General features: G+C 40.2%; 1 protein-coding gene across 1 annotated transcript in view; it reads right to left on the bottom strand.

The window, feature by feature from the left end:
* dcc (DCC netrin 1 receptor) overlaps positions 1–20,283 on the bottom strand; it is a 718,171-nt gene extending 697,888 nt beyond the window's left edge. The window contains exons 1-2 of the mRNA XM_069923064.1: positions 20,186–20,283; positions 19,703–19,821 (exon numbers count right to left, since the gene is read on the bottom strand). Of these exons, the coding sequence (XP_069779165.1) occupies positions 19,703–19,821; positions 20,186–20,283 (217 nt within the window). The remainder of the gene's footprint in view (positions 1–19,702; positions 19,822–20,185) is intronic.
* Positions 20,284–24,343: the final 4,060 nt, after the last annotated feature.

Raw genomic sequence — 24,343 nt, 5'->3', positions numbered from 1 at the left:
ACTGGGGTGGTTCGTGTGAGACAGTTCCTTTGCTCATTCACCATTCTCACTTCCTGTGGGAAGAAACTGTTCCTCAGCCTGGTGGTGCTGGCTCTGATCCTCCTGTATCTCTTCTCTGATGGGAGCAACTGAAAGATGCAGTATGTGGTTTGGAAGGGGTCCTCAGTAATTTTGCGCAAACTCTTCAGGCAACGATACTGGTAGATCATGTCAATGAGGTGGAAGGAGACTCCAGTGATCCTTTCTGCCACATTTATGGTCATGTGGATTGACTCCAATCCATTTCTCTGCAGCAACCATATCACAGCATGGTCCATGATGCAGCTGGCTAGGACACTCTTGATGGAGCTCCTGTAGACGTTTGACAAAATGGTAGCTGGCATCTTTGCCCAGTTCTGTCTTCTCAGAAAGTGCAGTCACTATTGAGCTTTCCTGACAACTAATGTCATGATAGGTCACTCCACCACTACAGTTTGTTGATGTTTGTAGTGGAGGGTGGTTGTTCCTCATCTTCCTTAAGTCCACAATCATCTCTTCCTTCTTGTCCATGTGGAGACTCAGATCATTACTACATCATGAGGTTTTCCACCACTTGTCTGTAGTGAGACTCATTGTTGTTGCTCTTGAGACCAACTACTGTCGTGTCATTTGCAGACTTGAAAACACTGTTGGAGATGGTTCTGGTGATGCAGTTGTGGATCAGTAACATAAACTGGAATAGGTTGGGCACACAAGCCTGAAGTGAAGAAATGCCTAACATTCTGTTACTGACCCAGACAGATTGTGGTCTTTCCTTTAGGAAGGCCAGAATCCAGTTACAGAAAGGGCTGTTGAGTCCTAGCTTTTTCACCGCCTCCTGGGAAATGATTGTATTCAACACTAAGCTGAAGACAATGAACAGCATTGTTCACCAGGTGAGTCAGAACGGAGTGAAGGGACAAGGCTATAGCATCATCTGTGGAAGGATTTCTTCTGCAGGAGAATTGAAATGGGTCCAGCATCTCTGGAAGGTGTGTTTTGATGTGTTCTATCACCAGATGCTCAAAGCATTTCACAATAGTGGAGGTCAATGCCACAAGGTGGTAGTTATTGAGGCTTGTTAATGGCTCCCTCTTGGGTGAAATTCATAAATGTTAAATTCTGTGCACATTATAAGAATTGCCTGCAACCAGTGAACTTGGAGGAATGAGAAGTGAGAGTGGTCTGTGAATCAAATAACTTTTCTAAACTTATACACATATTACATACACATACACTTAGCATTAGAAGGGGGTTAAGTTAGTTTAGTTAAGTTAATAGTAATAAGTTAAATTTGATCCTGTTTTTGTGTTTAAATATAATTAAAAGCAACATTTGTTTTAGTGAATGTCTATTGCTGCTGGGTTCTGGGGTCCTCTGGGCTCATAACAATATCAAAAAGCAAAAGACTTAAAGGGCATCCTTGTCATGTTCACCTATACAGCCTAAACATCTTAAACTGTTGTGAATTAGAACAAATTAAAGCCATGGGACATGAATATAATAATTTAATCCAATTAATTAAATCTGGACTGAAATAAAATTTCCCTATAATAGCAAATAAATATTCCCATTCTACACAGTCAAACACTTTTTCAGCATCTAATGAAATAATACATTCTGTCATTGGGATGGATGGTAAATATAATATATTCACTAATTGATCCATATTAATTTTTAATAAAACCTGTTTTGGTCAGCATTGATAATTGGAATATTTTCTAATCTATGTACTAAAACTTTAGATATAATCTTTATATCAACATTAATACATAAAATTGGTCTATAAGATGCACATTCTTTTCCTTCTTTCATTTTGCATCATTAAAAAAAAGGGAAGCTTTCACTCTTTGAATGAACTTAAGTGAGGTACAAGCCCTTTGGAAAAGCATTAATAAAATTCTGCAGGAAAACCATCTGGTCCTGGAGATTTAACAGTCTAAAATGAGGAGATAGGAAGATCTATTTCCTCCTGAGAAATAGGTACCTCCAAACTTGTATGCTTATCCTGTGTAGTTAATTCAGGGTCTAAAAAATATGGATTATTAAGTTCAGGACTATAGAAATTAGAATAAAACAGTCTAAAAATCTCATTAATTTTAAAATGACCTGTTGTGATTCTATTATCCCTCATCCGAATCTTATTAACTTGTTTTTGTACTGAGATACCCTTAGTTGTCCTGCAAGTAACATTAGATTTTTAACCATGAATATAAAAATGACTCTTGCTTCTCAACAATTGTTGTTCAGTAGGATATGTTGAGAGTTCAAATTTAGTTTTAAGTTCAACTCTTCTGTAACATAATTCCATATTTTTATTTTGAGCAATCTGATTAATTAATTCCAGTTTTCTTTGATAATTGCTGTATAATAAATAATTTGACCCTCAAATAAGCTTTCATAGTATCCCAGACTATCAAATTAGACATCAATGGGGAGGAATTAGTATTAAAGAAAAACTCTATTTGCTGCTCCAAAAAGTTTAAAATTTCTTTGTCTGCAAATAAAGGGGTAACTGAATCTCCATTGTCTTCTGGAAACAATGCCAGGAATGTGATCAAATATAATTGTTGCTTGATAATTGCATGCTTTAGTCCAATAAATCAATTGATTATCAAATAGAAAATAATAAATTCTTGAGTAAGAACAATGCACATTGAGAAAAAACAGCAATATTCTCTGTAATTAGGATTTTTTAAATGCCATATATCTGAAACACCAAAATTTGATAAATAAGAATGAATTAAAGCTGTCGATTTAGAAAGAGTAGCAGATTTAGGAGATGAACGATCTAAAACCACGTCTAAACAACAATTAGAATCACTGCCCAAGATCAATGTGTAATGATTTAAAGCAGAGAAGGCTGATTTTTTTTTCCCAAAAATGCAGTCTCATCAGTATTCTGGGCAAAAACATTGCACAATACAACTAAATTGTTATATAGTTTGCCTGTAAGAATAATAAAACAACCTTGTTCATCTAAATTACTGTTATGAAGTACAAATTGAATATTCTGATTAATTAAAATAGAAACTCTTCAAACTTTGGCTTCTGAACAGAAATGAAAAAAGTTGTCCTTTCCATCTAAAAATTAACATATCTTTATCAGAATTCTTTATATGTGTCTCTTGGAAAAAGACTATATCTGCCTTTAAATATTTAACACGTGCCATTACCGACGCCTCTTAATCGAAACATTTGATCTCAATGTCGTCCTCAATGCACTTGGTAATGCAGCCAGTCACTAAGTTTGTGTATGCCTTCCTGTTTGCATCACTGTTGTAGGTGGTTGCCTCCCTGAAACAGCTCCATTCTGTGGTCTCAAAGCAGTCTTGCAATGCTGCTGTGCTTCCCCCAACCACCACCTCCCCCCAAACCCCGGCCACGTCCTGCGAATTGACCTAGTTTGCTTCTCCTGTGGTATGTATATGGTAGTTAGCACAATAGATATGTGATACAAGTTACCAAGGTGAGGACAAGGTGCAGCCTTTTATGAACCGTGGATGGTGGTGTACACCAATCCAGGGTACGTTCTCCTCTGGTAGCAAAGTTCACATGCTGTTGAAACTGTGGTAAGATTGTTTTCAGATAGGTGTGATTGAAGTTGCCAGCAACAATCATGGCACTATCAGGGTGGGGCATCTTGGGTTCACAGATGGAACAGCAATGCTGCTTCATGGCTTCCCGCTCATTAGCCGAAGGTGAAATATAGACTGCGGCAATCAGCATAGCCAAGAATTCCTGGGGCGGGTAGTATGGTCCGTATTTTACCAGCAAATGCTCTAGCTCTGCTCAGCAGAAGGTCTTCATGACAGAGTAGATAAATCAGAGAAAGATTTTAATTCATATTTACAGCATTTATCTGTTATTTTTCATTTAAATTAGTATATATGTTCTACTTATTACTTATGCAACTGTATGAAGTAGTCATTAGAAAATCCCATGACTTAATTTAAATGAAATCTTAAAAATAAAACAAACTGAACTGGTTAATCTTTCATTACTGACAATAAAATGCGAATAGCAATGAAGGTCAGGAGAACTGGTTCAATTTTATCTTTTTAGAGTAGATCATGTCATGTATTGTATTGTTAAAGGAAATTTTTCACTAAGCAATATTATTACAGTATTTCTTTTCCACAGATCATGATCTCACAAGTGAATGAAACCATCCTGTCTAAAAGTTTGTTAAACGGAAAAGTCTATAGACACTGAGGTTGAGTCCAATATACATAAGTGCTGGAGCAACAGCAGAAAACTTCTACTACCCCACCTATATCCACCTATGACCTCTTACCATATATAACCATATATCCATTACAGTACGGAAAGAGGCCATTTCCTCTAGTCCCACCTACCTGCTCCCTGTCCATAACCCTCCAATCCCCTCACATCCATGCAGTTATCCAACCTTCTCTTAAATGGCAAAATTGACCCAGTAGCAACCACTTCTTCCGGAAGGTCATTCCACTCAGCCACCACTCTCTGTGTGAAGAAGCTCCCTCTCATGTTACTTCTAAATGTTTGCCCCCCCCAACTCTTAACTTATAACTCCTCGTTCCAATCCCACCTACCCTCAAGGGGAAGAGCCTATTCACATCTACTCTATCTATCCCCTCATAATTTTATATTCCTCTATCAAATCCCCCCTCAACCTTCTATGCTCCAATGAATAAAGACCCAGTCTACTCAATATTTCTTTGTATTCTACATACCTGTTAGCCTGTCCTTTCCTCCCTCCTCTTCTCTCCTCCCTACTCATCCCTCCCCACCTTTTCATTCAAGTCCCTGTCTGCTTTTTGCTCACACCTTGATGAAGGGCTCAGGCCAATCATTGATTACACATTATTTCCTCTGTATGCTGTGTGACCTGCTGAGTTTCTCCAGCACTTTTTTTTGTTTTGATATCTGAAAGTTTTCCTGCAAGCAGTCTGTGGGTTAAATCTGCCAACTCAATTGTTGCTCAATCAGTTTCCCATCTGTCATTACCATCTGATTCTCTATCCTTCAAAGTGTCAAGTTAACTAGCACAGTTTTGCTTCAGTGTTCAGTTTGCACCCTTTACAGGCTCCTGCAGCAATGATCTGTCAGCTTTCTTCGCTCCCAATTTACAGCATCGGCAACCACTGCCAGAGGTCACACCTCACTCCACAAATTCACAGGTTCTTTCAAAATCATTTCTCCAAAGCTGAAAATCATGCGTTTCCTTGCACAAAAACAAGCCCATATGCCCTTTGCGGTCCCAATTAAATGCAAATGAGTATTCTTGCTTCCTGTTTACTATTTTGATATCCAGAATCACAGTTCATTTCGCAACCACCTTTGCAAAGCATTTAAGTCTAAGGTTTTAATGTTTTTTTTCCCTCATTCTGCCTGTTAGATTTCTATTTTTTTTTTAATGGGCGCAGCAATGGAAAGCTATGCTTGTGTTACACTAGGGATAGTGATATTTTGCCCCCAGGATCTTTAGCTGCCAGCCTCGGCAAAACTAGCTGGTTGAAAACTGATGAAGTATCACTCCAAAATGTGAAATTTGTCACTGATATTGAATGTTTATGGTCATCATTGATACTCACAAACATTCAAAATTACTCAGGTCCTTTCTCGATGCTAATATAATATGAAAGAAAAATCTTTAAAAATTTAAAACCTGCAAGGCTAAAAAGAGAGAAGCATTTACCTACCCAGCTCTCTCATTCATTGTAATGGGACCATCGTACATTATAATCTGGTAAAGGTTGAGGGATTCCCCAACTTGAGGCCTGGCACATCTGTGGATGTTGACCTGGCTCTGAGAATCCACTCACACTGCCACAGCAATTTGCAGAACAGAAGAGTAAATCTCAACTGATAGTTGGAAACAGCCTAGTCACAGTCTCTTCAACTGGAACATACAGTAATCAGCACTGGTAAGAAAAGCCGAGAAACCAACCATGGCAATAGTAATTCTTGAAAGCTTCTCATTAAAGTCAATGAAACAGGAAGGTCTACAGTTATACAATAGACAATAGACAATAGGAGCTGGAGTAGGCCATTTGGCCCATTGGGACAGCACCGCCACTTTAGATCATGGCTGATCATTACCATCAGTACCCCTTTCCAGCCTTATCCCCATAACCCTTAACTCCGTTACCCACAAGAGTCATACCTAACTCTCTTTTGAACATAGTCAGCGAATCCGCCTCTACCACCCTCTGTGGCAGAGCATTCCACAGATTCACACTTCTCTGGGTAAAAAAATGCTTTCTCATCTCCGTCCTAAAGGGCCTACCCTGCATTCTTAAACTATGCCCTCTAGTCCTCGTCTCCCCCATCATTGGGAACAAGTAATCAGACTTCACCTTGTCTATCCCCCTGATGATTTTATATACCTCAATCATGTCCCCCCTCATCCTTGTAAACTCCAATGGATACAAGTCCAGTTTTTCTAGCCTTGCTGCATATGACAACCCTGCCATCCCTGGAACTAACCTTGTAAATCTGCGCTGCACACCCTCTATAGCTAGTATGTCCTTCCTCAAGTTTGGAGACCAGAACTGGACGCAATACTCCAGGTGGGGTCTCACCAGGGCCCTGTATAACTGCAGAAGGGCGTCTCTGTTCCTATACTCCAATCCCCTCTTTATGAAAGCCAACATTCCATTTGCCTTCTTCACAGCTTTCTGAACCTGCATGCTAGCCTTCAGTGACCGGTGAACAAGTACACCCAGATCCATTTGCACTTCCCCACTCCCTAGCTTGTCTGCATTTAAATAATACTCAGCTTTCCTATTACTTCCCCCAAAATGAATAACCTCACATTTGTTCACATTGAAATTCATCTTCCATTTAGCCGCCCACTCCTCCAGCCTGTCCAAGTCCCTCTGCATTTTCCTTACATCCTCCTCACACCCCACACCGCCACCCAGTTTAGTGTCATCTGCAAATTTGCTCATGTTATTCACAATCCCCTCATCCAAATCATCAACATAAACTACAAACAACTGAGGACCCAACACCGATCCCTGAGGCACTCCACTCGTCACATCCTGCCATTCTGAAAAAGACCCATTCACTCCAACCCTTTGTTTCCTATCTCTTAACCAATTTCCTATCCATGTCAGCACCTTACCTCCAATACCATGCTCCCTGATCTTGCCCACTAGACTCCCGTGCGGTACCTTATCAAAGGCCTTCTGGAAGTCCAAATACACCACATCCACTGGCTCTCCCGAGTCCACCCTCTTTGTCACATCCTCAAAAAATTCCAGAAGGTTAGTCAAGCATGACTTACCCTTAAGGAATCCATGCTGACTAGCCCTTATACTATTATTACTGACTAAGTGTTCTGCTATTTCTCCTTTTATGATGGACTCCAATATCTTCCCCACCACTGATGTCAGGCTAACCGGTCTATAATTTCCCGTTTTCTCCCTCCCTCCTTTCTTAAAAAGCAGCACCACATCAGCCACTCTCCAATCCTCAGGGACCTCCCCGGAATCTATGGAACTTTGGAAAATGTCGACCAGTGCCTCCACAATTTCCATAGCCACCTCTTTAAGCACCCTAGGATGCAGCCCATCAGGCCCTGGGGATTTATCAGCCCTCAGTCCCAACAATTTACTCATAACCTCCTGCTTCTGGATCCAGATATCCATTAGATCCCCTACCTCCCCAGTAAAGTTCCCCAAGTCTCTTGGTACCGCATGACCACTACCCCCTAACTGACTATAACCTATATCCTCCTTGGTGAAGACAGTTGCAAAGTATTTGTTAAATTCCTCTGCCATCTCCTTGTTTCCGGTAATAATTTCACCCTTGCCCATTTTCAAAGGGCCAATTTTAGACCGAACCAATTTCTTCCTCTTCACATACTTAAAAAAGCTTTTGCTATCCTCCGCAATATTATCTGCTAATTTCCTCTCGTACTTCATTTTCCCATCTCTTATGGCTTTCTTAGTTACCCTCTGATGTTCTTTGAAGGTTTCCCAATCCTCTAATTTCCCACTCCACCTCTATCTTATAATTACTCCCTTTGGACTTGATAATGCACTTGATTTCCTTAGTTAGCCAGGGCTGCCATTTACATCTCCTAGAGCCTTTCCTCCACTTTGGAATAAATTTGTCCTGAATCCTGTGAAAAATGTCCATAAAAATCTGCCATTTTTCCCCAGTTGTCCTCCCAGCTAGTGTATCTTCCCATTTTATTTTGGATAGCTCCTCCCTCATAGCTGCAAAATTCCCTTTATTTAACTGAAGTACAGATGCTTCCGACTTCCTTTCCATTTCCATTTCTAATTGCAGCTTAAAAGTAACCATACCATGGTCACTATTCCCTAAATGCTCCCCTACATCAAGGTCACTTATTAAGTCTGCGTCGCTGCACAGCACCCAATCCAGAATCGACTTCCCCCTGGTAGGTTCCTCCACTAGCTGTTCCAAGAAAGTATCTCGTAGACATTCTATAAACTCGCTCTCTTGTGTTCCTGCCCCCGTCTAATTATCCCAGTCCACCTTCATGTTGAAGTCCCCCACAACTACCGTATTGCTACCACTTTGACATGCCACTCTTAATTCCTGATTTATACTACTACCGATATCTGAGCTACTTTTCGGAGGCCTGTAAATGACCCCCATTATATTCCTCTTGCCCTTGCAATTTCTTAATTCAATCCAAACAGACTCTACCTCACCTGTTTCAATGTCCTTCCTTTCAAACGCCTGAATCTCATTTCTTACCAACAGAGCAACCCCACCTCCTCTTCTTAACTTTCTGTCCTTTCTAAAGGACGTGTACCCTGGAACATTTATTTCCCAATCCTGCCCTTCCCGCAGGCATGTCTCCGTTATTCCGACAATGTCATAACCTGTTGCTGTGATTGCAGGGCAATACACAAAAATGCTAGAGAAACTCAGCAGATCATGTTTCATCTTCAGCAGTGGTTCTTTCAACTTTTTCTTTCCACACTTTAAGTATTCCCTAAGCCTTAGGTGCTCTGTGATTAGTCAGGAATTGCTTAATGTGCTATGTGGGTGGAAAGAAAAAGTTTGAAAACCACCGTTTTAACTGCACTTAATTGACTCATTATGTGCACGGTTTCAGAACTCCAAGTCAAATGGGCCAATGACAATTTTTTTCAAGCAAAATATTTCAGTAACAATTGGGTCTAGAGAAGTGGTTCTCAACCTTTCCTTCCCACTCACATACCATGTTAAGCAAACCCTTACTAATTACAGAGGGATTTCTTAAAGTGGCATGTGAGTGGAAAGAAGAAGGTTGAGAACCACTGATCCATAGGAATTTAAGGATGTCAAAGATTTCATGTCTGAGCCCTTTTATCAAGGTATGAACAAAAAGCAGGCAGGTGTCTGAATGAAAAGGTGGAGGGAGGAGGGGCGAGGAGGGAGGAAGAGGTAGGCCAACAAGGAATAGGTGGATGTAGGTGGGAGGGCCGAAGAGAACAAGGGAGGTGATAGGGGAGGAGGTAGGTCTCTGAATGGAAAGTGAAGTGAAGGGATGTAAAGGTGGAGGAAAGGAGACAGAGGGATAGGAAAAGAGAGAGACGCAGGTTTAATGGAAACTGGAGAGATCAATGTTAAGGCTGTCTGGTTGGAGAGTGCCCAGACAGAATATTAGATGGTGTTCCTCCACTTTGAGGGCACCCTTGGTCTGGGAATGGTGCGTGAAATTAAAATAGTGGACCATTGGAAAATCCCCATTATTGCAGCATCCAGCGAAAAGTTGCTTAATCAAATGATCTTCCAGCTTGTGTCCAGTCTCTTGAAAGTAGAGAAGGCCACAATGCAGTAGATAACACCTGCAAATTCACAAGTGAAGAGTTGTTTCACTCAGAAGGATGGTTTGCGGCCCTGAATGGTGCAGGCACAAGTGTAGCATTTTTTTCAGTCTCAAGGATAGGTACTGAGGGGATGATTGGTGAAAAGGAATGAGTGGATGAGAGAGTCCCTGGGGAAGCAAAGAGGAGAGGAGAGAGGAAGATGAGTTTGGTGGTGGGATCATATTGTATATGGTGGAAATTGCTGACAATTATATATTGGATACGGAGGCTGGTTGGCTGATAGGTGAGGACAAATAAATCCTGTCGTTGCTGCATCTCAGGTCAGAGCGGGCCAGGGTAGATGTGATGGAAATAGAGGACATGAAGGTAAAGGCTGAATTGATGGAAGTTAGAGAGGAAGCTACATTTTTTAAAGAAGGAGGATATCTCAGATGTTCTGGAATGGAAGAACCTCTCCTGGAAACAGATGCAATGGAGGCAGAGGAATTTAGAGAAAAAAAATAGAATCCTACAGGGTGTTAGGAGGTGATGTCAAGGTACCTGTAGGAGTTGGTAGATTTGTAGAAAATATCTGTGAACAGTTTGTATTCCAAGATGGAGACAGAGAAATCAAGAAAGGGGCAAGTGTTGCCAGAGATTTTGAGATGTTAATATTAGCAGCAAAGTTGATGAGCTCATCATGGGTGCAGGAGGTAGTATCAATGCACTTGTTGATGTAGCAGAGGGTAGGTTGAGAAGCCTTGCCTGTTTAGGCTTGTAGCATGGTTTGGTCCACATAGCCAACAAAGAGGCAGGAATAGCTGGGACTCTTGGAGGTGCCCCTGGCTACCCCTTCAACTTGGGGAAAGTGGAATGAGTCAAAAGAGTCATTAAAAAATAAATAAATTTAGACATACAGCATGGTAACAGGCCATTTCAGCCCATGAGTCTGTGCTACTCAATTACACCCAATTAACTTACACCCCCAATACATTTTGAACAGTGGAAGGAAACTGGAACCCTAAGGGAAAATCCACTGAGACACAGGGAGAACATACAAACTCCTTACAGACAACATGGGATTTGATCCCCAGTCCTGATCATTGATGCTGTAACGGCGTTGTGCTAACCATAGTGGTTATCAAGGATGAGAAAAATTTCTGCCAGACAGAGGAAGATGATGGTGGAGGGGTTGGGTCTGTTGTTGAGAAAGGAAAGTAGGGCTTTGAGACCTTCATTATGAGGGATGAAGGTGTATAAGGATTGGACGTCCATGGTGAAAATGAGGTAGTTGAGACCAGGGAACTGGAATTTATTGAAGTGATGGTGGGAGGCATGCAACTTCATTAATGTAGGTAGGAAGGGACTGGACCAGGGGGGACAAAATTGAGTTAAGGTAAGGTGATTCCAGATGGGTGGGGCAGGAGTACACGGAAAGAATAGCGAATAGATGTCTCAGTGGCAATTTGAAATAAAAAGACCAGGAGCAGGCAGAAAGCAGGACAGATTGTCCAAACCTCTTTTTATACTGAAAAGCCATGTTATTGCAGGATACACAACCTGTCTCTGGAAGCTGACTTGCTTGTTCACACAGAACAGAAAAAAACCTGGGTTAGTGAGTCCTTTTACACAGCAAGCTAACTTCCCAAAGCAAAAGGTGTGGAGAGTGTAGCACAGCAGCGTCGGAGCATAATGTGTTGTTGTGTTGGGTTGAGAAAAGTATCAGATTCAGTGGATTCACAAGGGTTTGCAGCGACACGTTGCTCTTATTAACACATAACAATTTGCAGAAGAGTGTGGTGAAATGTTAACGGAAATAAAATACACTCATATACAATTTATAAAAGAGCATGGGAAAACAGTACACAATTACTTAGCCCTTTTACAAATTGTGTGCATGTATATTTTATACCTGTAACATTTTCCATTGCTCATTTATACACTGTACACGTGTGTTTTATTCCCGTAATGTTTTTCCATGCTCCTTTACAAATTGTGTAGGCATGCATTTTATTCCAGTAACATTTTCCCACACTCTTCTACAAATTGTTGTGTATTAATAAAAGCTACGTGTGATTGCAAACCCTTATGAATCCACCGAATCTAATACTTTTCTGAACTCAGCACATTTATAAAAGAGCATAGGAAAATGTTAATCAGTACACAATTACTAATTCACACAGATGGTGCTGACATTCGCACCCTATGCACTTAGTCGAGCCCCCTCTTCTACTCACTGTGCATCTATGACTATGAACATTTTCTGGACCCAGCATCACAACATCATCTTTCATTTCGACCCATCAACACAGGATGCCTTTTTCAGACTGGCCCTGCATCAATATGCTCCACCTCTGACATTAGCTAACTTGGCTGATTAAAGCCGGATAAGTTCAGAACTAGGTGAAGCATTCGATAGGTGGATAATGCCCAGCTTTTATTGTCCATGTAAAAAGGGTATAAGAAGAGGAAGAATGCTTAAACTGGGAGAGGAGTCTTCAGTGGGGAGCTGCTGAATCCTAGTTGAAGAAGTAGGCATAGAGTCAGGGATGACTGAAATAGAGTTTGGCATCATGACATATGGGGAACTCATTGAAGTGTGGGTGAAGGGGGAAAAAGATGAGGCCTCTCCTGAGGACAGAGCATTCAGTCTCAGAAAGAGTAAGGTTAGAGGGGATAATAAATACCTGGCAAAAATTAGAGCAGAGGCCAGTAGGGTGGAGGATATTTGGAGAAGGATGGTGATGGACCAGTGGAGGGGGGGTCAGAGGGAGGAGGTGGAGGGTTCAGGGGTGAGGTGGAGGATTGGGCAGGGTCAAATGGGTGAGGTGAAATTTTGTGCACCACAGGGGAGTTATGGGTAGAGATGAGATGGTCAGCGGGCTGGGGGTAGGGAGAAAGGGCGTGCTCAAAGGATTACATGAGGGCAAAGAGTAGGAAGGGGTGTAAGGGAATAGGGAATAGTATGGCATGGTGGTGGCAGGGAAGGGGCAGTGGGATCCAGCAGCTGAGGCATCCAAGGTATAATCCTGGAGAAGGCCCCAAGGTATAATCCTGGAGAAGGCCAAGCTTGGGATGGGAAGTGGAAATGGAGTTAGCGATAATGCTGTAAAGGGGGTGATCAGGAACAGTGTAAATACACTGTTAGAAGTAGTAGGCTGGTGGTAATTGGAGGCGTCAGGGGCTCTGACCTAAGGGTAAGTTTGTGTCAGAAACGTGGGGGTTGGGATGGAAAATGGTGATGGAGTCAGCGAGGACACCGCAACAGGGGTGGTTGGGTCCAGGGTATTTATATCCAATAGCAGAGGCATCTCAGGTATCAATGCAGATAAGCCTTTATTTCTTCCTAAATGCTGCGTAACTTGCTGAGTTTATCCAAAAAAATTTAAAATGTTTGCTCATTCAGTGAAGAATATGTAATCGTTTGTAAAAGGATATTAATTGGAGCATTACCCCTGTTGACCACAAAAACCTTGAAAATCGCAGGGCCATAAGAAACAGAAGGAAACCATGTAGTCTCAAATGCACTCTAGCATTTAGGAAATTCAATCGTATTTATCCTACTCCAGTCCTTTTTCTATAATCCTGCAACATTCTGCTCTTCAAGTATTTATGCAACTTTCTTCAACTTTCTCCATCCTTTCAATAATGCCTTCTAGATAGTTTGTCCAGTAAACTCATGCAATGGGGTGAACCAGTACAAATTCATTTTGATGCATTAAATTTCAATCATTAATGGATGATAAGTCAAGTCGCATCCTAAAGGTGGACTCCTAGCCATAGTATTTTACAGCATGGAAAAGAGGTCTTCAACCCAACTTGCTTTGTCCCATTTGCCTGCACTCACCTCATATCTCTCTGAACCTTTCTTCTTAATTTACCTGTTTAAATGTAATTTAAATGTTTAAAGTTCAAATTCAAATTTATTGTCTCTTCACTCTTTCTCTTCTCACTTTAAATCCAGGCCATCCAGTTTTAGATTCCCTTACTCTGCGGAAAAAAAGACTGTGACTATTTACGAAATCTTTAACTCTCAGACTCCAGGGAGAAAGGTCCAAGCCTATCCAGCCATTCTTCTTATAATTCAAGCCCGCCGGTCCCAATAACATTCTTGTGAATCTTTTCTGTACCCTTTCCAGGTTAATGATATATTTCCTACATCAGGGAGGCCAGAACTGTGCACAATAATGAAAGTGTTGCCTCATCAACCTCTTGCACAGTACCACTCCATTACCTATGCTCTTGAACTCTGCAGACTTTCTTGTTTAACTCTTTTCATTTTCCTGCCTACCTGTGTTGCACTTTCATAGAATTTTTATAGACATGCACCCCCCAAGTCTCTCTGTTCCACAACACTTTCTCTTCTACAGCACATTGCCATTCATTGTGAAAGCCCTACACTGGATTAACCTACCAAGGTGCAAGAGCTACATCCATATTCACTTTCTTAGAGGACACAATTTCATTTTATTTTATGCACTATACAATTCAAAGTTGATCCACAAATGATCATTATCCTAAAGTCCCTGGTTAAGGCACAAATGGACTTGATGGAAATGTAATAAAGCATTGTGAGTATAAAAACAAAATGCGATAAAATTCAAATATCAACTTTATTTATGCAAATTGTGATTTGATAAGAAAGGTGATCACCAGATGGCCAATAAACTCAGAACAAGGGATATATGCTGTATTTGGAGGGGCAAACATGCCTTCGAAGTGCATTATATTTGTAGTTTGAAATAAACTGCCCTAACTTTGGTCAATTGTCCAACAAGGAATGTTAAAATTGTTCTTCCATGGTTGTTTGTTGATACAATCAGAAGCCACCATTACATGATTGAGTAGCAGTCTGACATAAGGAGAAAATGTTCCCAAGGGAAGCACTCTACAGTGCAAATTACTTGGAATTGACATTATTATAATCACAATGTGTTGGTGCGCAGGTGGGCTGAAGGATGAACTGCACTGTTAATATGGATTCGACTATATTTCAAGCTACTTTACCCTAAACTATGCACTGCTTCATCTTTAAAAAGTGGAATTACATAAGTTATATATCTTTGATTTTCATCCTCTTTGGTTGATAATTTATATATCTTGGTGTAGACAGCAGTTTTGCTTTATTGTCGGAGCATTGCTTGGAGAGCATTTAATTGTTAATTCTTTTGAATTGCAAAATTCCTGTGGGGAACATAACATTTAGTGGTAAGTTGATGGTGTTGCTAGGAGGAACTCTCTGTCGGTTGACTACCTTCCCCTCTGCTATAATTAAACTTCAGGAAAAGACATAATAAGTAATATTCTTGCTATATTAATTGGAATGCAATTCAAAAGACTTCCAGGTATCTAATAATAAATCAAATGAAAAAAATACCGCCTTTATTTATATAGCTCCCATAAAACAGAAGGAAGAAGTGAAGCAGGATTGGTCAAAAAGTGAAGCATGATTGGTCAAAAGTTGTGAAAAGGAGGAAATGGAGCTGGTTCAATCGAGCACAGTAGAAGGGAAGCTTCTTTGCTTGAGAAAGCAAGACATAACAGAGGTCTTGAAATGGAAGGCCTCATAATGACAGAAGATGAAAGTGGAGTAACTAGAGGAAAGGCATAATATCCTTACAGGAGACCAAGTGGAATGAGCTGTTCTTTCGGTTCCAGTGGAAGTACGTGGATTAATCTCAGTGGAATGCTCAGGCAGCAAACCGTAGCTTTACCTGGAATCCTTCTTGTTGTTCCTGTCCCCTTCCCCAACTGGTTCTACCTGCCCATCAGAGAACATTGAACATTACAGCACAGTACAGGCCCTTCAGCCTACAATGCTGTGCCAACCTATCTAAGCTATTTGATTTCCGCACACTGGCTCACTCCCCTCTCAATCCTGATGCAGGGTGTTAGACTTGAAGAGATAACCATCCCTTTGCCTCCAGAGATGCTACTTAATCTGCTGAGATTCTCCAGATTCTAGCATCCGCAGTTTTTCATATCTCCAGCAAATACTGGGCAAAACACCATGGACTGGGCTGATAAGGTCTGATCAGGCCTCAGCTGAATTCCAGCCCATGCTGAAAGTCCATCTTTTTTCTATGTTTCTGCCCATCCCAATTAGGTTCTCACTCTGATATTGACCATTATTGGAGGAAATAACAGGGACAAGGACCTGACACATTTGCATTTCATCAGCCAAAATCTCATCACAATAGAAATGGCTTTCCAGCAACTTCAAAGTATGGCTGCATTCATATATGTCAAGAACCTCTGATCCTCTATTATAACTCTATCAGGTTGTAATGTAAGATAATCAGATAGTACTGCCTATTTCTATTCCAAAGTCCACCAATATTTCTTTGTATTCCTTTGTTACCCAAATTTTAGTATTGGTTTCAAAAAGGTCACAATCTTGACACAAGCTTATCTGATTACTTTGTAGCTGACTTATCTTCACTGTACAGAAAATGCTTTACAAAGACCCACTTCAAGTTGCTATTGTCAGATGACAGAAATCCAGCTTCTAAACCATGGCCTGCAGTGTTTGGGAGCACATCAGAGTGTTTGCATGTACTAAAGATGTCATTGTAAATTTTTCATTCTTTATCGATTCGTTGTAATAAAGGGAAGTTGATGTAAATGGTTTACACATAATTATGATATATCAAAGCAGAAGAATTGTTGTACATTGATAGTTTTTGGCCTAAGTAATAATGATTCCTCTGCAAATAAAAAAAATTGCTACAGAAACTATCAAATAAAAAGAAATCTAACACCACAGTGACAAATACATAGGAAGTTATTGCACAAATACAGCAGTGAAATTCTATTTAGCATTGCCTGACACTACCAGAATTTATCCTTCCCTCAAGCCTTCAATCACCATTCCTCATTTAACTCCTTCAGCATGACCCTTAATTCCATTCTCTCTTCAATGCACCCCCCTCAACACTATTCACCCCCACAGTTCCCTAGTTCCACATTCTTAACCCTGCCTGAATTTCTCCTCAATTCCCTGAATGATTTCTTGGCCACCATTCCTTTATCAATTCGGATATTTACGGGGCATCGAGACATTAGCCTGGCTTTTTCGGAGCAATTCCTTCAGTTCTGGCATTTCCCCATACAACTGCCAAAATTTGAGTGACTTTTAGAAACCATATGAGAAATGTAATTTAATTTTTAATTTATACATGTAACAAGGTAAAAGGCCCTTCTGGCCCATGAACCTTTGCAGCTGAAATATCCGAATTACCCTACAACCCCCGTACATACTGGAGCATCTGGAGGAAACTCACAGACATGGGGGGAACGTACATGCCCCTTACAAATAGCACTGGATTGGAACTTTGGTCTCTGGCATTGTAATAGCATTGTGCTAACTGCTGCACCAACCTTTTTATTTTCACTCACATACCAATTTAAGTAATCCCTATGCTATGCCATCGGTGCTCTATGGTTAGTAAGGGATTGCTTAAGATGGTATGTGAGCAGAAAGGGAAGGCTGAGAATCACTGCTCTAGACCCTATTGTTACTGAAATATTTTGCTTGAGAAAAATTGTCATTGGCCCATTTCCTTTGGAATTATGAAACCATGAACATAACGAGTCAATTACATACGATTAAAATAGTGCTTTTCAAACATTTTTTTCCACCCACATACCACACAAGTGATCCCTTACTAATTACAGAGCACCGATGGCATAGGGAATACTTAAAGTGGTATATGAATGGAAAGAAAGAAAAAGGTTGAGAACCACTTCGCTACAGTCACCATTAAATAAAACTGTTGAATTGCTTATGAGGATGTTGTGCCACCTTCAGTACACATTGTAAAAGAGGCATCAGGGCACATTTTAAGAATGGCATGGAGCTCAATTGTTGGAGCATGTCTTAACCAGGGGATGAACTACTGCTACAAAGCATGGTAAGGAGCCAGTAATATCTGAGACCGTCATCCAGGTGAAGGGATGAAATTCAAGGACATTATTTCCACCTAAGTGAGCAAGTCAAATGAAAAGATTCTCTCCGAGACATGCGGTATCAGTGGAAAGAATCTCGGGTCTCCTTCCACAGATGATATTTGACCTATTAAGGGTTTCCAGCATTATTTTGCTATGATTCTTAGATTTCCAGAATCTGATATTTTGATTTTCATCGAGTATCCTTCAGCCTACAGATGTGTGTGATGGTCAAGGTGTAACCCAACAGACTCTCAGAGTAAATCTTCTTTCTGAGTTCCTGACATGTTTATGAAGAGCATGGCCTCTCATTTAACCATGGTACAGACAGTTTGTGTTAATTACATGCTAGAAGAGAGCAGTTTCTATGTTTTTTTAAGTCCAAACATTTAAAGTCCAAGATGAGTTGGTCTAAATCAAATTTGTTTCCAGTCTGCCGAAATAAAACCACTCGTACAGCCCTAATTCAATGCAATCATTTTAATGAACATTTTTTTCTAGCCCTTGGTGGTTATTGCAGATTTATTTCAGAAACTCTGATTGGGATCAAACATTAAAATAAGGAAAGTAGTTTTTTTTTGTATTATTGATTTTTGAATAATAAAAATAGACAAACAAGTAATAAAGCAAAATGAGATTGAGCCAATAGATAAACTCAACTATCAGAATACATGGATATGCTGCTGTGAAGATTAATGTTATTGTGAAAGCAGTGAGATCTTGAGCTCTTAAAGGTACTTACTACAACTTTCAAACCAATCATTGCTTTTTTATATAGTAGATTTCATTTTGGATTATAGAGATCATTGCTAAGTAGAAGGCCACCTAACGGAGAGACACAGATTCTTCGAAATCTGATCTGCGGGGTGAAAATTGCAAACCTGACATTGAAAAAGTGAAACCTTGATGACTGTCCCATCGTAAAAAAAATGAGATCTGATGCAAGCAAATCAATATCTGCTACAATACTTGTGTGGGTATTTTAAAGAGCTCACAATCTTGCTGGTTTAACAATAATAACGTTATCGTCACATTGCATTGTGTCGGTGATCTCTTAGTTTCCTCATCCTTGTCCTGCCATTCTACCCATTGGTATAACTTTGCAGGCCAGCCATCCTTCCCAGGGTGCAGTACACACTAGGGGTGGTGAAACCTGAGGTTCAGTTTGGATCTCAAAGTTGTTCAACAAGTCCATCTGTAACCTCTTCCATTGAACATCAACATCCTTGAACGAGCCAAATGCTGCAGGAAAAAGGAGAATTGTGCCTGGTTAATGCTCACGGATGTCAAGCACTCAGAATTAGCATGGGGGGGGGGGTGTGATCAACTGATGATACTACAGTTGAGGAAGTAACTTTTGCAATAAATCTAAGTATAAATTTGTTTCAAAAGTAAATGTTCATCATGGTCTATGCACTTTTGGCAGAAAGAATGTTAAGATGATTATGTATGTTGGCAAATGTGGTATTGAGAAGACTCTGTAATGGAATTTTAAATAGAAACAAAGCCATATTAAATAGTCTGGATGCAGAGTCTTGATCTGAAATGTCTCTACTGATCCTGTTGAATTCTTCCAAAGTAAATATATTTTTGTCGAAATTAAACAATCTCTGTATGCTACCAGAAAAGAAACATTGACATTCCCTCTGGCCTTGATCCTGTCTTATGAAGCAAGAATGACAAATTCTTGAGATTTTCCACCTCTTTTCTGTCCTACTGACTTGTCATCATTGCTGATTAGACCAACTATAGTCTTGTCATCTGCGTACTTGTAGTTGTGGGTCAGTAGCATGAACACACAGCCTGAGGTGCTCCAGTGCTCAAAGTGACGGTGCTCAATGTTCTGCTGTTAGACAGGCTACAGTGTTGAGTCCCATCAAGGATACCTTCTCCACAAACCTCTGGGGTTGTTGTCATTGGGAGTGGAGAGGACTTTGCCTTACCACCAAGCTGAAGGTCTATTGTGCAGTGATCCTTACCACCCTCCTTTACACCAGGAAGACTTGGACTGTCTACAGCAGACACATCAAACAGCTCAACCACTTTCATCTGAACTGTCTCTGCAGACTCCTCCACATCAGGTGCCAGGACAAAGTCCCTGACATAGAAATCCTAGAACATGCTGGACTCTGCAGCAGCTACACCCTCCTGCTGAAAGCTCAAGCCATGTACATCCAATTGGCTAAGCAGCTGCTTTACGGAGAACTGTGTCAGGGCAAGCGCTCAGTTGGGGTGGGGGGGGGCAGAAGAAACGTTACAAAGATGACCTCAAAATGTCCTTCAAAGGCCTGAGTGTTGACATCAACATGTGGGAGACGCTTGCCCTCGACCGTCCAACATGGCGCAGCAAGATCACCACAGGAGCTTGTCCAGCTGAAGTCAGGCGCATCATCGAGGTGCAATTAAAACTTACTGTGCGCAAGGCCTGAGCAGCATTCACTACCATGACAGCACCCACCTACTTGTGACCCACATGTGGGCGAGCTTTCAGGACCCAGATTGGCTTCACAGTCACCTCCAGACCCACAGCCACCAATTTTCCATTTGACTTTGAAGCCATGGTCATCTTCATCTCTGAAGGATGAACAACAAACAATAATATCTTATCTATTTGTATTGCCACTTTCAGATAGCTATGGACCTGCACCTCAAGATCTTTCTATACATCAGCTCTCCAAAGGTGCCTACAATTTACTATACACTTTTGTCTTACTTCTGAAAGTGCAACTCCTCACACGTGTCCAGATTAAGTTCAATCTAACCTTTCTCTGACAAAATTTCCAACTGATCTATATTCTGTTGATTCCTTTGACAACCTTGTCCACTATAAATTACTTCACCAATTTCTTGTGTCATCTGCATACTTACTAGTCTTCCTACATTTTTGCCATATCATTTATATAAATCGCAAACAACAAAGATCCCAGCACTGATGCCTATGTACACTACCAGTCACAGAAATCTGGTCTCAATAATATCATTCCACAATACTCTCAGTCTTCTATGGCCAAGCCAATGTTGAATCAAATCTACCAAGTTTCCATGAACCCCATGTGCCCTAATTTTCTGCATTAGTCAGAGACTTAATTGAATGCTTTACTAAATCCAATTTAAAGAATTTCACTGCCCTACCTACATCAATCATCTGAATCACTTCAATAAAATTCAATCTTGTTTTTAAGACCTGACATCTCCCTCACAAAGTAATGCCAACGGTCCCCAAAACATTTTTACAGACTCCTGCAAATTCTACCCCAAGAACCTTCTCCAATAATTTACAAAGATCTTGCCAGGATTTGAAAAGCTGATTTATTGAGATAGGTGATATACGATTTCATTTCATAGAGAAGAGAAAATTATGAGGGGAAATAAAGCAGGCTTTTTTCCACCGAGGTTGGGTGAAACAAGAACTAGTGGACATGGTTTACAAGGTGAAATGTTTAAGGATAACATTCAGGTGAACTTCATCATTTAGAGAGTGGTGAGAGTATGAGATCAACTGCCAACTGTGGTTCAATTTCAACATTTTTGAAAAATTTAGATAGTTGCATAGATGGGAGGGGTATTGAGAATTGTGGTAAGGATGCAAGGCAACAGGACAAGTGAATAAAGGTTTCAAGACAAGGTTTGGCATAGAATAGATGGGCTGAAGTTTGTGTTCAATGACTATAATTTCATTACTATTAATGCAAGGATTACCAGCTGATAATATCTATGTTTCTTCAGATTGCCCTTCTTAAACAAAGAAAGAATGTTGCTTATTTTCAAGTCCTCTAGGACCTTACCCATGACTAAAGTGAGACAAATATCTCACCCCAGCAAATCCTGGAAATTTATTTTTATTAATGTTCTTCAGAAGTCCTAACACCTCCTCCTTTCACTTATTGATATCATCGTAGCCTTCCCTGATCTCCCCATCCTTCGCCTCTTTCTCCTTGTTGAATTTTCACTTCAGCAGGCTATGCAGAAGGCATAGGAATTGAAAGACGTTTTTGGGCTTGATACCTTCCTTGGGAAGGTGGGAAACACATAGCTCTCTGAATAAGAAGGTGGTAGGGATGGTGGTTGGGGGTGGGGGGTGGAGCGGTGAAGGAGAAGGAAGTGAGCTGAAGGGGAAGTAGCACAGGCTAACAGGTAAGAAGGAATTGGTAGATACAGATGGGAGGATAGAAGAGAAATAAACTGATGAACGAAAGGGAGAAAGGGCCGAAGGCTAAGAAGGAAAGGAAAAGGGTGGAGAGGAAAAGAGAAAGACCAAGGGAAGCCTCCAAGCCCAGGCATACCTTCCCTTCTTGATATTTAAGTTGTCCTATTCTCACCCTAGCTACTTTCTTATTTTAATGCACAAAATGCCTTTGAATTTTCCTTAACCAGACTTATCAAGGACATTTAATGACCTCTTTCAACCCTCCTGATTACCTTGCTGAAGTTAAATTAGTTTTTTAATAATTAGACGTACAGAATGGAAGCAAGCCCTTCTGCCCCACGAGCCTGTGTGATCCAAATACATCAATCAAATTGGAACCCCTGAGCATTTTGAAGGGAGAAAGGAAACTGGAGCACGCAGGGAAAGCCCATGCAGACACAGCGAGAGCATACAAACTCCTTACAGACAGCATCGGATTCAAACCCAGGTTACTGGCCCCGTAATTGCATTGCAATAACCACAACACTAACCACGCCATGTACTATAAGCTGTGCCACCCAACACAGTTCCCTCCTGTATCTGCACCCTCTCTGATTTGAGGATCCTTAATTTTACACAGGGTTTATTTTTCCCTTTAACTTGTTTCAACATCTCTCATTCCCAGACCTTGTCATTTATCCTCATGGAACCATATTGGCCCTGATTTTTGACCAATTGTCCTTTTGATAATTCCCACATAACAGATGAGGATTTACTCATTAAAAAGCATTCCCAAACTACTTAGCCCAACTTCTGCCTTGCATTGTTGAAATTAAATTGCCCCCATATTTCTCATGGATTTCAATGGAAATAAAAGGAGCAACATGGAAAAGGCTGTCTAATCTTCAATCACTTATTTTATGCTTACCACACTCCCTCGCTTAGTGCAGGAAATATTTCGAAAGATTTTGAGCCAACAAAACTCAGCATCGATTAACCTTCAAGATGATCAATTACCATAAGACCTGCTCACTCCAGTTTGGTGCATTTATTCTAAGTTTTCCAAATATATTTTTTATAATGATTGTTAATGATACAATATAATCTGATTGTGCTTTGCTAATAACATATTGCACCAGTTTAAGGGCTTAAGTCTATAATTAAACACTAAACAGCTAATTAGTACTTCATGGAGACATTTTCTTTTATCAAATAAGGTTATAATTATCAACATTTTAAAAAGCATCTCATGCAAATTATACATAACAAAACCTTTCTAAAACAGGGTGTGACTAAGCAGCAGGATGATATGTTTTTAATCAAAAAAATATAATTAAAATAAATCATTGCTTTGACTAATTAACTATAGTCATTTTGCCTTCCAGTTATTATGCAATTTGCTCACAATTTTAAGTCTATTTAGATTAAAGATTTAATTATTAAGAAGCTGATCCAGTAAATGGATAAACAAGGATTAGTGAATTGGATTTGAGTTTTATATTCTAGTTTGAAACTATTGTGGATTAATCAGTAAGCAGCTAGGGGAGTTGAGTGAGGGAATTTAAAATGATTAAATAAAACAACTCCAAAACAAAGCATGGAGTATCAGACAAACAGGAGAAAATTCATCTGATTAATTCTGGTATCAGTAATTAATGTTTGCTGGCTGGTGGCAGTTTTTCTTCCTCAACTAATAATAAACGCTAGGTGGCTAAAGTGCTGTGTATTGTCTGTTGTGCAAAACTCTTTTGGATGGTTAATCATGTTCTTATTTTACTACTTGGATTACAAGTGTGCTATATTTCTGCATGGAGGGCCAGGAGTTTCAGCTTTGGATGGAAGGAAGGAATTTGAGGGACTATGTCAAATGGGTGAAACTTGTGTATGAGTATACATCCACGTTCTCAGAGAGGAAACTAAAGTCCTAAGTTCTGACAGCAAGAAGCCAGTTGAGGTCTAAGTGCTAGTGATTCTCTGCACCTTTTTGGAGGATACCTTTATATTGCAGAGATGATTCTATCCCCTTAAAATTGCAAAGAAAATATATAAAAAGTTAATTGTAGAAACTGTGCTTCAGATTTATCTCCTGAGAATGGGGGAATGCAAAATCAGACCTTATCAGCACTCCATGAACATCTTCCTTTTGTTTTTGTGTCCTGTTAGTCTGTAAACTAAAGGCTTTAAATCCTGCTGGCTTATGATGATAGAGTATAGGGAAGAAAGTGCAACTTTTATCAAAAAAGTGCAACTTTCTAATATCTCACCTTGAGTCTTTCTGAGGCAGTGGAGGTTTTATGCACATGCCTAGATGAGATGCAATAGTACACTCCTCCTCCACAGATTGTAATGCAGTGTAATTAAATTAAGTCGTCAACTACTGACCTCGTATTTATTTTCAAAGAAGGAACAAATGTGGAAATAATGAGTTTGGAATTTTTGTTGATTTTCACCCTCACTTTGCAGTTTTTTCTACCTGGTATATTTCTGTCAGTTG

This window comes from Narcine bancroftii, chromosome 3, assembly GCF_036971445.1.
Source record: "Narcine bancroftii isolate sNarBan1 chromosome 3, sNarBan1.hap1, whole genome shotgun sequence".
Lineage (NCBI taxonomy): Eukaryota > Metazoa > Chordata > Chondrichthyes > Torpediniformes > Narcinidae > Narcine > Narcine bancroftii.
Note: the sequence above shows the minus strand (reverse complement) of the source record. Positions and strands in the feature narration are given on the sequence as shown.